At 46.2% G+C, this 13,651-nt stretch overlaps 2 protein-coding genes across 3 annotated transcripts in view; one reads left to right on the forward strand and one right to left on the reverse strand.

Annotated features, from left to right (window-relative positions):
• Nucleotides 1-4,727, forward strand: part of RNF10 (ring finger protein 10) — a 31,542-nt gene extending 26,815 nt beyond the window's left edge. For both annotated transcript variants that reach the window (XM_060118833.1, XM_060118834.1), the window contains 4 exons: nt 1,010-1,110; nt 3,513-3,570; nt 3,668-3,826; nt 4,440-4,727. In XM_060118833.1, coding sequence (XP_059974816.1) covers nt 1,010-1,110; nt 3,513-3,570; nt 3,668-3,826; nt 4,440-4,516 — 395 coding nt within the window. In that variant the 3' untranslated portion in view covers nt 4,517-4,727. The remainder of the gene's footprint in view (nt 1-1,009; nt 1,111-3,512; nt 3,571-3,667; nt 3,827-4,439) is intronic.
• Nucleotides 4,728-6,652: 1,925 nt separating this feature from the next.
• On the reverse strand, nt 6,653-8,896 carry POP5 (POP5 homolog, ribonuclease P/MRP subunit). The gene is made up of 5 exons (XM_060119124.1): nt 8,826-8,896; nt 8,616-8,758; nt 7,428-7,577; nt 7,170-7,253; nt 6,653-7,055 (listed from the first exon to the last, which is right to left on the reverse strand). The coding sequence occupies exons 1-5, from the start codon at nt 8,843-8,845 to the stop codon at nt 6,940-6,942; spliced, it is 513 nt and encodes a 170-aa protein (XP_059975107.1). The 5' UTR covers nt 8,846-8,896; the 3' UTR covers nt 6,653-6,939.
• Nucleotides 8,897-13,651: the final 4,755 nt, after the last annotated feature.

A 13,651-nucleotide genomic window follows, 5' to 3' on the forward strand; every position in this document is an offset into this window, starting at 1 on the left:
TGATACTTAAAATTTATTTTTGTCAGGCATTTTCAATGAAAGTTCCAAGATCAGAATATTTAAAACTCTTGGTGACCCTTGTGATCATATGCCCATCACTTGGCAGATTTAGGAGCCTGAGACCAAGGCAGGGACTTGGTTAGTGGCAGGGACTGGGACTAGAATCTGGGTCTTGAGGGCTGCACAACCCTTATGCTCTTCATAATGAGAAGAGAGCTACTAAACAAAGGAACATGGCAAAACATTGACTACATCATCTGTGATAAAAAGATTGCATTTTCACATACTAGCTTTTCTGAAGTTATTTGGGCTTTAATGTATTCAGGCAAGAGCAGTTGGATGGTCCTAGGAATAAAAGTACCACAGAGCCCTGGCTGACTATGGCAGGGCCTGCTGCTGGGAGAGTGAATAGGCCTCTCCCTCCCAGCAGTGATCAGGGCAGTGGGTAGACTGATCTGTGGGAAATGTTCAACCCTAGGTCAGAAAGGATGGAAAAGACTTAATTTACCTAGGGAGTATCAGGGAAAAGCTTGCATCTTGCTGGATTTTGCTGCTGTATGTGTTTTGGATTCTAACTGAATATTCCCAGGTCATAGACTTCTTTTGGCTGGAACATAAAGGCTGACATGATTACATTTTATATCTTTTTTTTCTTGGAGCTTTTTCATCCATGTAAAACCATTCTATGACAGCCCGATACCTAGGCCTTGAGAACCAGCTGATGTGGAGAGGATTTTTCTTACCGTGGGAATAGATTTTGCTATGTCTTCTAGTGTTATTGTAACCATGAAACTTTTCTCTCTCTATGCTGATCACTCATGTGAACAATAGGCCATGTTCTTGGTTTTATAAGCATATGGCAGAGTTGAAAGTGGATCACAGTTAGCTTTCTGAGGCAGGGTTAGTAATTATCCAGACCCGATTCTGGGTTCGTCTCTTCTCTCTTATTAACAGGACACTAACTCTTTGGAACTTGACTTGTATAATCAGGTCTCTGGTTCCCTTTCAGACTTTCTGCTGACCCCTCTGTCATCCACTGCCAGTCAGGGCAGTTCTTCATTCTGCGTTGGGAGTCTGGAAGAAGACTCTCCCTTCCCTTCCTTTGCCCAGGTAAACCCGTTGCTTGTGAAGCAGCCCAAGGGTATTTAACATGAGCTCTGATGCTTTTTCTTTCTGGAAATCCCTCTGTTGGAGATGGGGAGACTTACAGGCTAATGTTGCACTGACTTTAATAACCATGGAAGGCTTTTTAAAGACGGAAGGTCATGGAGTTAGTCTCAGATATTACCATAGACTTACCAAGGAAAGAGGCCAAGAGTAGTTGAGGAAGAATCAGGAGTTCTAACGATTTAACAAGTCAGTAGATACTTTTGTACTGAGCACTGTTCTAGGGGCTGGGGATATGTCAGTCAATTTTAACTGGTCCCTGGTTCTGGGACCTCTGAATCAGTGGTATCTGTTACATATAATAAACAATTCTTCTTCACTTTGGGAAAGGGAAAGTTGTCTTGGTTATCCTGTAAGTAGCCAAATCAGCTTTCTTGAGGAGCTGGGTTGGAGGCAACACTAGGCTAGTGAGATTTGATGTCAGATCAGTATTAATTTTTAAAACAAGCAAAACACTCAGCATTCCTGCATTCAGATAACTGAGGAAGATGGACAGACAGCTTGACAAAGCAGCCTCATAGGAGGTTAGTATTCACGTCTTTGGGGCTAGTTTGGAATCACTAGCTTAACAGTTCTTTAGAGCAGTCAGTTGATATGGATATTTCTCACGTACAAATGGCAGTTTGTTCTGAGGAATAAGCAGGAATTGAACTTTGGTGAGGAGAGTCTTTGAAGTCAAGGAGGATGAAATAATTGAGAGCAATCCTGAGAATGAACTGCTAGGTTTCAGAGGTTATAAACAAGTGGCTCCTAGGAGTAAGGTCAATGCCTAAGTTGTTTTTTTAGCTAGGTTTTACTGCCATTGCTTTTTTCAACTTTATAGTTTGAAAAACTTCAAACCTAAAGAGTTGAAAGAATAGTATAATGAACATTCATACCTTTCACCCAGATTTACCAGTTGTTACTATTTTGCTATATTTGCTTGCTTTTCTCTCTCTCTTTTTTTTTTTTTTTTTTTGCTATGTTGAAAGTAAGTTACAGACCTCATGAATGACACTTCACAACTAAATACTTGGGAGATACATGCCCCCAAAATGACATTCTCCTGTATAACTACAATTACCATTATCACATCAAAGACAGCTGATTTAATACTGTCTAAGGTGGCACATATTTTTATTTTCCCATTTGTCTCAGTGTCCTGTATTGTTTTCAGTCAGATTTAATCAAAGACTATTCATTGTATTTAGTTTTTCAAGTCTCTTTAGTGTCCTTTGATCCATAGCAGTTCCTCTGGCTTCTGTTTTTTTGTTTTTTACCTGTGACATGGATATTTTTGAAGCATCCAGACCAGTTGTTCTGTAGGTTATCCTATAGCTGAGATTTTTCTGATTGTTTCTTCATGAGTGGACTCAGGTTAAACATTTAAACATTTTTGTCAAGATTAAAATATAGGTGATATATTTTAATGACCTTGGAAGAGTAAGATGATTCAGATGTCGTACTATTGGACCCCAGACTCCCAGGTACCAAGGGAGCAGATCATCAAAGTGTGGTACATGATGAAGAAAGTTTATCAGTGAAATCAACATCTGCCAGTTGAACTCATCTTGCACAACATGCAACCCCCACTTTGGTAAACATTTAGGACAGGCATTCCTACTTGTATCTTCTTGGGGTTGTCTCGGTAAAATTCACCCTGCTTTGAGTGGCATGGTGTAATGTGTGGCAGCTGGGATGCATAGTGGCCCTCAGCACTTACAAAGCTGGTCTTGGCCAAGTGGGATGAAAAATTTCCTCACTCAGGGGCAAGAGGAATTGTTCTGATTTTACTGTACTTGCAGGAATATGGTTTATGGCTGGATCTAAAAGTTAATAGTTAAGGAACTATTGGAAAAGCAAAGACCACAAGGTAATGAGGGCTGTGGGAGCAGTTTCGAGATAAAGTTAAATTGATTTTTGTGGCCTTAAGTAACTGAGGTTTGATAGCCAGGTGGTTTGTTTTAAAATTGGAAGGTCCTGTACACTCCTTATTCTAAGAGGTTGATGTTTTTAGGAGTCTCCAGAAGAGTAGGAAAATTTGTCAGAAGCAGGCAGTGACAGAGTCAGGATTCCCAACTTCAGAATCTGAGTATGAATCTCTTGTGCCTTCTTTGCAATATGCTTTACCTGTTTCCTAAGGAACAACTGGTTTCCCACCTTGTGGGTTTCATTGCCAGTTCCATTGGTCAGGATATAGAGGACATGACCAAAACAGTGTTAAGGAGAGAATTATCTAGAAAATCTTTTTCCCAGAGGGGTAGTTGGTTCTTTGTCCCCCGTACCAGTTGGTGTCAAGGTAGGAGTCTGGAGAAGAAATGGCGTCAGTTACTTAAATTCTTTCCTCCCCTTTCCCACTTTGGCAGATGCTGAGAATTGGAAAAGCAAAACCAGATGTGTGGCCCAAAACTGCTCCAAAGAAAGGTGAGAACAGCCCTCTGGTAAAGGGGAAATTTGGCCCCTTTCAGAAAGTAAAAGGCTCTAGTGTTGTTTCTGCAATTTTAACACTGGTGTTTTTTAGATGAAAACAGCTTAGGCCCTCCTGCCCCTGTGGACAGCGATGGGGAGAGTGATAACTCAGACCGTGTTCCTGTGCCCAGTTTCCAGAATTCCTTCAGCCAAGCTATTGAAGCAGCCTTCATGAAACTGGACACGCCAGCTACTTCAGATCCCCTCTCTGGTAAAGGCACAGAAGTGGGATGCTCAGCTCAGGGCTGTCATTCCCTCCTGGATCCAGTGGCAGACATCACTAATCAGTTGCACTTTTCCCTCTGAGCCTCAGGGCTCACATTCTAGTGTCAACTAACATTCCATTTGGTATGTTAGCACCTTTTTGCACCCCAGATTAGTTCTTTTGAGGCCTTGGTGTGAAATTCTGAGGACTTTTTTTTTTTTTTTTTTTTTTTAAACCTTCTAAGACACAGTGGTGGAGGGTGGCTAATAGATGGAGAAGTTCAGGCTTGAAGCACACCCCGCTCTGTGGTGTTCATGAACTAGATAAGAACAACACTGGCATTTATGCGTGCTTCCTGTGTGCCTGGCGTTGTGCTAATTTTATTCTCCCAATACCATATTAAATGGGTATAACTCACATTACAGATGAGGAGCTGGGCTGGGGACGTAAGTGATGTACCTGAAGACAAACACCAGAGTGTGAAAGGACTGGTATTTGAATCCAGGACGTCTAATTCCAGAGCCTGCACTCCTAGCTGCCTGCGACTATCATTAATGAAAACTGGCCAGGGGGCAAGGCGATGGCATTCTAAGCTAAGCTGTTTCTGTTTTCTGTTTAGAAGAGAAAGGAGGAAAGAAAAGAAAAAAACAGAAACAGAAGCTCCTGTTCAGCACTTCAGTCGTCCACACCAAGTGACACTACTGGCCTGGCTACCTTCTCCATCTGGTTTTCTTTTTTCTGTGCTTTTGTTTTGCTGCTGTAATTTTTAAGTATTTGAGTTTGAACAGATTAGCTCTGGGGGGAGGGGGTTTCCACAATGTGAGGGGGAACCAAGAAAATTTTAAATACAGTGTATTTTCCAGCTTCCTGTCTTCACACCAAAATAAAAGTATTGACACTCACAAGAGATCTCTTCCTGCCATGGTTTTTAGTTTGTTGCCAGGTTAGTCTTTTTGACCCATGTGTAGTTAGTTTTTCTCAACCCGAACTAAGTTTGAGTCCCTTGGAGCATCCCAAACCAGTGTTAGTGTTACAGCACTGCTCTGCTGTGACATCCTGTGTCAGGGCACCATGCTTTCAGCACAGCTAATAGTTGAATCTTTTCTATCTGTTCAGTTCTCCTCTTGTTATCTTTAAGAAACAGAGGGATGGGAATAATATGGATTTAGGACACCCAGCTTAAATTGCAGTTTTTCTTCTGACAAATAACCACGCTGTGGTGTCAGACCCAGGTTGCACTGGCATGTGTGATGGAGGGTTTTGCCTCCTGAACGTGGCTTCTGTTTGGCAAGGAAAGCTGTAACTGTCATTGACGAAGGAAGCCTGGGGACCTGGCAACCTTTAGATCAAGCTTGTTTCAAGTGACAGTGGCCTGAGTTACAGGAACAGAGGAGCCTGGCACACCCGGAGGAAGAGCAGGACAGGTTTAAAAGCGGTGGCCTTGCCCACTGCCTCCCTGTTGCCCAGAGCAGTCTTATGCCTTGGTTTCAGCTGAAGTTGAGTGATGTGAACTATTTTACTGCTTAATAAAGTGACCTCTAGGTGTAATAGACTATGAAGGCAGATAGTTGCAATAAATCACCTGCACAAGCATTGTGAGCATTCTGGTTTCTTTAAGATGATTTCAGGTCAGCTTTTTTTTTTTTTTTTTAATATTTATTTATTTGGTTGCACTGGGTCTTAGTTGTGGCTGGCAGGCTCCTTAGTTGTGGCATGTGAACTCTTAGTTGCAGCATGCATGTGGTATCTAGTTCCCTGACCAGGGATTGAACCTGGGCCCCCTGCATTGGGAGCGCTGAGGCTTACCCATTGCACCACCAGGGAAGTCGCTAGACATATACTTTTTTTTTTTTTTTTTTTTTTTTTGCGGTACGCGGCCCTCTCACTGTTGTGGCCTCTCCCATTGCGGAGCACAGGCTCCGGACGCGCAGGCTCAGCGGCCATGGCTCACGGGCCCAGCTGCTCCACGGCATGTGGGATCTTCCCGGACCGGGGCACGAACCCGCGTCCCCTGCATCAGCAGGCGGACTCTCAACCACTGCGCCACCAGGGAAGCCCTATACTTCTTAATAGATTAACAGCTACTGTGAGCTTGAGCAATTCGAGTAATGTCTTTCCTAGTTCAGGCCTGAAGGGTTCTTGAGCTGGGTTTAACTCTAACCTCCCATTCTTAAAAGGAAGAGATCCTGGGTCAGGAACTCTCCTGGGTGGATGAAGGGGCATGTGAAGCAAAAAATCACAAATCTTTGTTAAATATTTAAGGGACTTTGAGTGATGTCCATTTCATTAAGGAGAAAATAGGTCCTAGAATTGTCTTTCATAGGTAGCAGATCAAAACTGATCATAGTCTCTTGTCCCTCCTAATTCCTGAGTGCACTGTCTCACCTGCCTTCAGGTGCCAGGCAGGTAAAAGGCAATAGGGAAAGGTGGAACTGTGGAAAACTACCAGAAGTTGGCAGCTGCTACTTGACTTTGTAATAATTAGGTCAGGTGAGACCAGGTTTTTTTTCCCCACTCAAAAGTGCAAGAACTGTATTTTTTGTCAGGTTACCTGGTTAAGTATTGTCAAGGAATCTGGAATTCTTAAGGTCCTGTGGGTCAGTACTGAGACCAGCTATAGATCTGTGCCAGTTTAGTTGCTGTGTCTCACTAAAACTGCTACTCTGAATGACCTGGATTACTTAGGGCCCATCCTAGGGGCATGGGTACAAGGTCTCAAGTGGGAGGCTATGCATCTAGTACCACATGGGGAGCCAGTTTTCTGGCCGAGGCTGAGGGTGGAGGGGTGAAAGAGACTAGGCCAAGCATGAACTTCACATGTGCACTAAATACTACAGAAGCCAAATACATTTATTAAACCTGCTCTCAGCCAGGCAGTTAGATGCAAAGGTGTCTATAACTACAGGGGCTTCACAGCCTCCAGAACCACTTAACCAGGCAATGCTGGGTAAAGGTGACTTCGATTAGTTTTAAGCAAGTAAGTCCATTTTGAGCTGGTCACTCGGCCTCTGGTCAGCAGCCATCCAGTTCGAGAAGTACAGGAGATGCTGCTGCCTCCGAGAGTGTCCTGTCCCAACAAGTGGGCCCTGAGGCTGGGGCACAGGGCAGTCTGCAGAGCTTCACTCCATTGCCTCAGCAGCCTCCTCACCACCACTGTCTGAACGCTCCTCCCCAGCCGACTCCTCCTCTAGTAAACAGCTTCTCGTGACAGACTTCTGGATAGCCTCTCGTTCTCCTGAAGAAAGAGTACAGTACGGATGATTAAAGATGTCTTTGGGAGTGGCCTTTCATTTAGTTGGGGGAGGAGGCCAGTCACTTGCTCAGTGGGCACAGGGCTAGCGTGCCTTACCTTCATCAGTGCAGTTCTGCAACAGGATCAACAGCTGTCTCCTGTTGTACTGAATCAGGAACTTCTGACATGTTCTGATTGTACCTGGCACATGAAAGAGCTCTGTGGTCAACAGCTTGTGAAAAGTGTTTGCCTCAAGAGTCTTGCAGAGCTAGGAAAAAGTATCTTGCTCTTGGCAGGAGAGCAGGAAGATCCACCCACCACTGAAGACTGAACTTGTTACCTATTGAAAATGAGACATATCACATGCACCCATACCTCCCACGTGTAAGGTGTTGAGAAAACACGGGTAATGGTGTCCTTTGTTCTCCAAGTATGTGATGAAGGGAAGAGCTGACCACACAAGCCGGTAGAATTCCTTCCTGCATCGAAGTAGCACTATTCCAGTATAGGCATTGAGGTATCGCACTACAGCAGGAAAAAAAAAATCATTTGGGGAAACTTTGGATTCTCGGGAATGGGTTAAATAAACATCTTGGGGTAAATGAGAGCCTATGCGCTAGAGATCCTTCAAGGCAGTGGCAGCTGGGATGCATCAGTAAGCAAAAACTGATTTCTGAAGAAAAAAAAAATTAGGACAGACCTTCATTTACAGAAGGGAGAGAAACAACATCCACTGCCTCGGAACACCACTCAGAATTGGTGAATTCAGAATTTAAAACGGTCTTCTAATCGACTGACTAGTTAATGAATGGGTGGGGAGCGCAGAGATCCATCTTCCTCAGAAAACCCTTGAAAAGCAAGTTGCTCTGTAACTGGGCTATGCAGGTTCTTGTAGCAGCCAACTGGGTCTCACCTGATGTAGGAGAGTTGTGCCTATGTGCATTACCTTCTACTGGATTCAATTTCGAGTAGATGGTAAGAGAATGAGTTTACATAGTGTGCCTGTTGAAAGGGCCTTCTGCATTTATCTACACACATTCTGTACTTCACAGGCCCTTTTCAGGGTTAATTTTGACAATGTTTTTTCCACGTGATGTCGGCGTAACCAGTCAAGTAACTTAGAACCATACACAGCTTCCCTCGTTTAATTTTCACCATCCTGTTAAACTCAATACATATATCAAATAGGTACAGGGGGTTCTTGCCCAAAGTCTCACTGCCTACTGCTCTTAGCTCTCCTCCTAACTCTGGACTCAAGCAGACCTTGGGCTCGGATCCGAGTTTCCTAAAAAGGACGATATCTTTTTTCTTTTGCCCCCACCCCCACCCACCTCATGTGGGATCTTAGTTCCCCCTCCTGGGATCGAACTCGCGCCCCCTGCATTGGAAGCGAGGAGACTTAACCACTGGACCTCCAGCAAAGTCCCAAAGGACGATATCTTACATAGGACTGTGCACAGGGCTTGGCAGTTGCTGGGGTCGCCCGTGCCCCTTTTTTCTCCCTCCTCTGGCCACCGCCCCCTCCACGCCCCGCCGACCCCCGGTTCCCCAGCACCCTCGCACCCGCGAAGCCGATGGAGCAGGCGGCCGCGCCGAAAGTCCCGTGCACGCGGGCGATCGTGTCCCGTACCAGGCCGCCCAGCACTCGGTCCTCCAGACTCAGGCGGCAGCGGGGGTCGTCAGACACCACTTCACAGAGCAGGTACCTAAGGCGAGCGAGAGGGAGGTGAGCGCCGGGCCAGGCCGCCGGGGACCGTGCAAGGGTCTGCTTACCTGTGCTTGAACCGCACCATTTCGGCCTCCGCCTCTAGCAGCCGGACCCGCAAACCGGATGTCTGCTTTCTGGTCGGCGGCCAATGGGAAGTTGGCCTGGCAGCCACTCAGATGGAGAGGCGGAGCTAGAACGTAGGCGGAGCCCCGTGTCGGTCTCCTTCGAGCTCCGCCTCCCTCTGAGGAGCGCAGGCGGCCTGCTCAGCTCTTCGCTGATTGGGTTGTTTGGGAGCTGGATTCCGAGACTGAACACCTTGTGCTGTGGTGGGTGGTTACGCCCCACGCCGGAGTTTCCACCGCCGTGTAGGACGCAGCCGCGGCATTTGGAAGCTCCAGGACGTTTACCCTCTATTAGCTTGCAACACAGTCGTGTGTGTACTTATATTTTCTCCCCAAGATGGACGGTGGAACTTTTGAAGGCAAGACTTTGCACTCACAGGCCAGGGAATGACAGAGGGGAAATCGGACCTTTATTTTCAGATTAGAGCTCGGTTTAATTTCCCCATACAGCCAAATATGTTATTACTGTTTAGGCCTTTCAACAACCTTATGGAGTCGGGTGTATTGTCTTGTTTTTTGTTTGCAAAAACCATCCGTGGTCTTTATATTTTCTGTGTGGAACAGAAATGCACAAAGAAGCAAATAAAAATAAATTATAATCCCAGCACCGAGAGAGAATAATTTATAAAGTAGTGGGTTTTCTTCCTTCACTTTCCCCCTGTGCCAGCAGTTCTCCAGTGAGGTCCAGGAAGCACTGGGTTTTGTGAGACTCTTTCAGGGAGTCCCCAAAATCAAATTACTTTCATAATAATACTAAGATGTTACTTGTTTCACTGTCTCAGAGTGGACAGTGAAGTTTTCCGGAGGCCACATAACAGTGCTGACATTATTGCTTTGATGGCTAAGAGAATTGTGTATTGTGTTTTAAACATTTCTCAGTTTTAACAGACATGGTAAGTATCAATATATCCCACAAAACAAAAGCTCTTTGGGATCCTCAGTAATTTAATGAGTGAAAAGGAGTCCTGAGACAAAAACAAAGTATGAGATGAGAACTTCTGCCGTATGTTAAATTATATTTTTCCTTTTATTTTCTTTTTAAGAATAGGATCATACTGGACTTCCCTGGTGGCGTAGTGGTTAAGAATCCACCTGCCAATGCAGGGTACACGGGTTCGAGCCCTGGTCCGGGAAGATCCCACATGCCGTGGAGCAACTAAGCCCGTGCGCCACAACTCCTGAGACTGTGTGCCACAACTACTGAGTCTGCGTGCCACAACTACTGAAGTCCGCGTGCCTAGAGCCCATGCTCCACAACAAGAGAAGCCACCACAGTGAGAGAAGCCTATGCACCGCAAGGAAGAGTAGCCCCCCGCTCGCCGCAACTAGAGAAAGCCCGCGCGCAGCAATAAGACCCAAAGCAGACAAAAAGTATATATATATAGGATCATACTGTTTAGTACTCTTTTTTTCCCCTTGAATATCTTTTTAAAAAATAGTCTTAATGTGGCATAACATACATAAAGCGCATATTAAGTGTACAACTCATTGAATTTTTACATACATATAGACTTTTGCAACCATTGCCCACATTAAGAGAGCATTTCCAGCACCCAGGAAGGTTCCTGTGCCCTCTCCCAGCCATAAACCTTCCCAGAAATGGCCTCTATTCTGACTTCTATCATGATAGATTAGCTTTGCCTGTCCTTGAACTTTATATAAATATAAATCTCCAACAGCATGTTTGTGTGTGTGCGTCTGGCTCCTTTCTGTCAACATATTATCTGTACAATTCATTCTTGTCATTTGACTATATTTTCATGTCAACTGTTCTTCAAGGTTATTTTTCAGCTGCTAAACTGGTCAATATTCCCACGATGGACGTTTAAATTAGTTCCAGATTTTCTTGTTATACCCAGCACTTTGATGCCCAGCCTTGTAACAAGCTCTTTATATCCATCCCTGATTATTTGTAGACTTGTCATGGACTTGGCGGGCTCTGTGAGGTCCCTGAAGGGAGTCGGGTTTCACAACCGATTGTTTGCAAGATCTGGAATGAGTTCTCAATTTTTCCATCTCTCACTCTAAATCACCTTAAAAGAGGGCTAAGGAAGTAAGGGGAAGAGGGAGAGCAGTGGTCCTGCTGAGGGACCAGGGCTCTTTGCCCCTCACCCAAGAACCACCTCTTTATCCAAAAACTGTTCCCGCCAGCTTCCTCCTTTGGTCAGCAGGGGGCGTCAGAGGCTCGTAGTGCGTCGAGGAAGTCAGCCTCTGAGCTTCCCCCCTCCCCTCCCGTCCGTGAAGTAACTCCCCCAGCTCTTCCCGGCCTTCAACTCACTTAATCCAAACACCGCGCCAATTTCACAGATGCCGTTGGGGCTTTGAGCAAAATCACACATCCAATAAGGAGCAGGATCAGAATTCGAACTCCAGGCCATCCGACTCCGTGGTCCTTACTCCGGTCTACACCGCTGATGTCCTCCGGTGCACGGTTTCGCTGTCCACTTCGTATAAATTGGAGAGACTACAGACGTAAATTAGAATCTCCTCTCCGTCGTTTACCAGCCACATGCTGTGAGGCGGTTAATTCGCGTCTCCAAGATCTCAGTTTCCTCATCTTCAACAGGATAATAATGGTTCCTCCCTCATGGGTGCATATGAAATTTAAACCAGATATCGTGGGCAAACGCCTGGCACAGTGAGTGCACAGTAAACGCGGATTTGAGCGAATGTTTTACCGCTACCCGCAGGCATAGCCCCAGGGGAAGCACAGCGGGGCGGTCCTGGGCCTCCCCTCCTCCGACCCGGCCGGGCGGCCTGCCTGGAGGCCCCACGAGGGTCCTGGGCGGCCGGGAGGGGCGGCGCCGGCGGCTCAGCCCGCTCCCCGCGGTAATTAGCCGGTGTCTGCTCCGGCTGCGCCAGCCGCTAATTACACGTCTTCTAATGAGGCTGGCGGCTGTTTGCAATCACCGCGCGGCGCGGGAGGACGCGGGGGAATCCGCCCGAGGGGTGTGGACAGAGGCTGCCTCCCCAACCAGGAGATCCGCTTGGCGGCGGCGGGTTTGCGCCCCGGCAGCGCCTGCCCCCCGAATGCGCGTCCGTCAGTCTTTGGAGCCATTATCATCCCACTTTTACAGGTAAGGAAGGGGCCTGTGGCTCGGAGAAGTGAACTCACAGGCACGAAACTCACGCTGGAATAGGCTAATCCTTACCTCCCTGCCCCCGAGCCTGTGCTCTTAACCGGCTACTGCCTAGATCAGTGGGGTACTTGCTGTTGTGACTCCTGGGACTACTCAGAAGAGTGGGTCTCAGATCAGGTAAAAGGAGGAATGGGTGTGTGTTGGGGGGAACTTCCTTTGAGCTCTTCCCCTCCTTCCCATCTGAAGGTTCTCACTGTCAATTTGGCCTTTTGGATCAGACACAAAGCCGAGTATCAGCTCTAGTAAGTCCTTTAAAGCTCACTTGGAAACGTAAATCACACAACCCATTTCTCGGACTGGGAAACCTGGCGCATTACCTAGGAAGTAGTTGAGGCAACTGCTAAAATGCTCCCATAACATGAGGGTGGGAAGCTATAACTATGTACCTTGTTCTCAGGGCCTTCTGCGGTGGAATCCAGAGTAGTTGGCTTTATTCTTCATCCTTACGTTCTGGGCTACCAGTTTTTTTAAACAAATTTTATTGGAATATTGTTGATTTAAAATGTGGTGTTTAGTTTCTGCTGTACAGCAAAGTGAAGCAGTTATACATACACATATATCCACTCTTAAAAATTCTTTCCTCATATAGGTTATCACAGAGTATTGAGAAGTGTTCCTTGTGCTATATTAGTTATCTGTTTTATATGTAGTAGTGTGTATATGTCAATCCCAATCTCCCAATTTATCCACCCCCCTCACCCCACCGCCGGTTACCATTTATTAGGCTCTCTGTTCCAGACACTGTACTGAGCACTTCATGCACTTGACTTCCTTTAGTCCTCATGACAACCCCATGAATGTAGGCCCCATTATTCTCTGAGGCTCAGGGAGGGAAGTGACTTGTCCAAGGTCACACAGTAATTTCAGCAGACAGGGACCTTCTGTCTTACCCCCAAACCTGTGCTCTTGACCCCTTGCTCTCTACCTCTTCTGGGATGTCTGGGACCTAGAAGAATGTTCAAAGAAGGCATATACATTCTGAAGTGTCTTTGGCAGCCAGGGGGTCCTGATCAGAGCCTGGATGCTGCCGTGGTGGATGGTGGCAAAGGAAAATTGTTCAGCTTCAGCATTTTGTTAAGCAGCCGCTGCTCATTAGGGGCTCCTTCTCCTCTAATCCAATCAGCCAATTCCCTATAAAACCTTTATGGGGAAAATCTGGATAAAATTAAACCCTCCATCTGCCTGGCCAGGGGCCTGGGGAGCTGCTGCATCCACTGGGTTGCCCCTGGACCTCAGGGACACAACCATCCTGCTTCTTCCCTCATCCTCCCTGCTTTGTGGACCTCTTTCCCTCTGCCCTGCCTGCTGTGAGGATTCACTCATCCTCAACTTAATTGAAATTACAAGGGCACTACTGTTTGACCCAGCAATTTCTCCACCAGGAATTTATCCCACAGAGATTCTTGCACTTGTGCCCACTGACAGGTGGACTAGGACATGTCTTGCAGCATTGTTTGTGATAGCAAAAGGCTACCTCAATGTCCGCCAGAAAGGATCCACTGTATGTGTATATTTATTAGATGGCCATGTGCCAGAGAATTTGTTAAATGCTTTACATAGATTGACTCATTTAATCCTCACAACTACCCTATAAAACAGGGACCTAGTTTTATTAACCCCATATGACAT

This window comes from Mesoplodon densirostris, chromosome 15 (assembly GCF_025265405.1).
Source record: "Mesoplodon densirostris isolate mMesDen1 chromosome 15, mMesDen1 primary haplotype, whole genome shotgun sequence".
NCBI classification, from domain to species: Eukaryota; Metazoa; Chordata; class Mammalia; order Artiodactyla; family Ziphiidae; genus Mesoplodon; species Mesoplodon densirostris.

What these genes read in the sequence shown, in the direction of transcription:
- POP5 (XM_060119124.1), bottom strand. Translation starts at nt 8,845, where the DNA reads ATGGTGCGGTTCAAGCACAG. An exon ending in ATGGTGCGGTTCAAGCACAG is followed by an intron (nt 8,759 to 8,825) that starts GTAAGCAGACCC and finishes CGCTCGCCTTAG; the next exon opens with GTACCTGCTCTGTGAAGTGG. An exon ending in CTGCTCCATCGGCTTCGCGG is followed by an intron (nt 7,578 to 8,615) that starts GTGCGAGGGTGC and finishes TTCCTGCTGTAG; the next exon opens with TGCGATACCTCAATGCCTAT.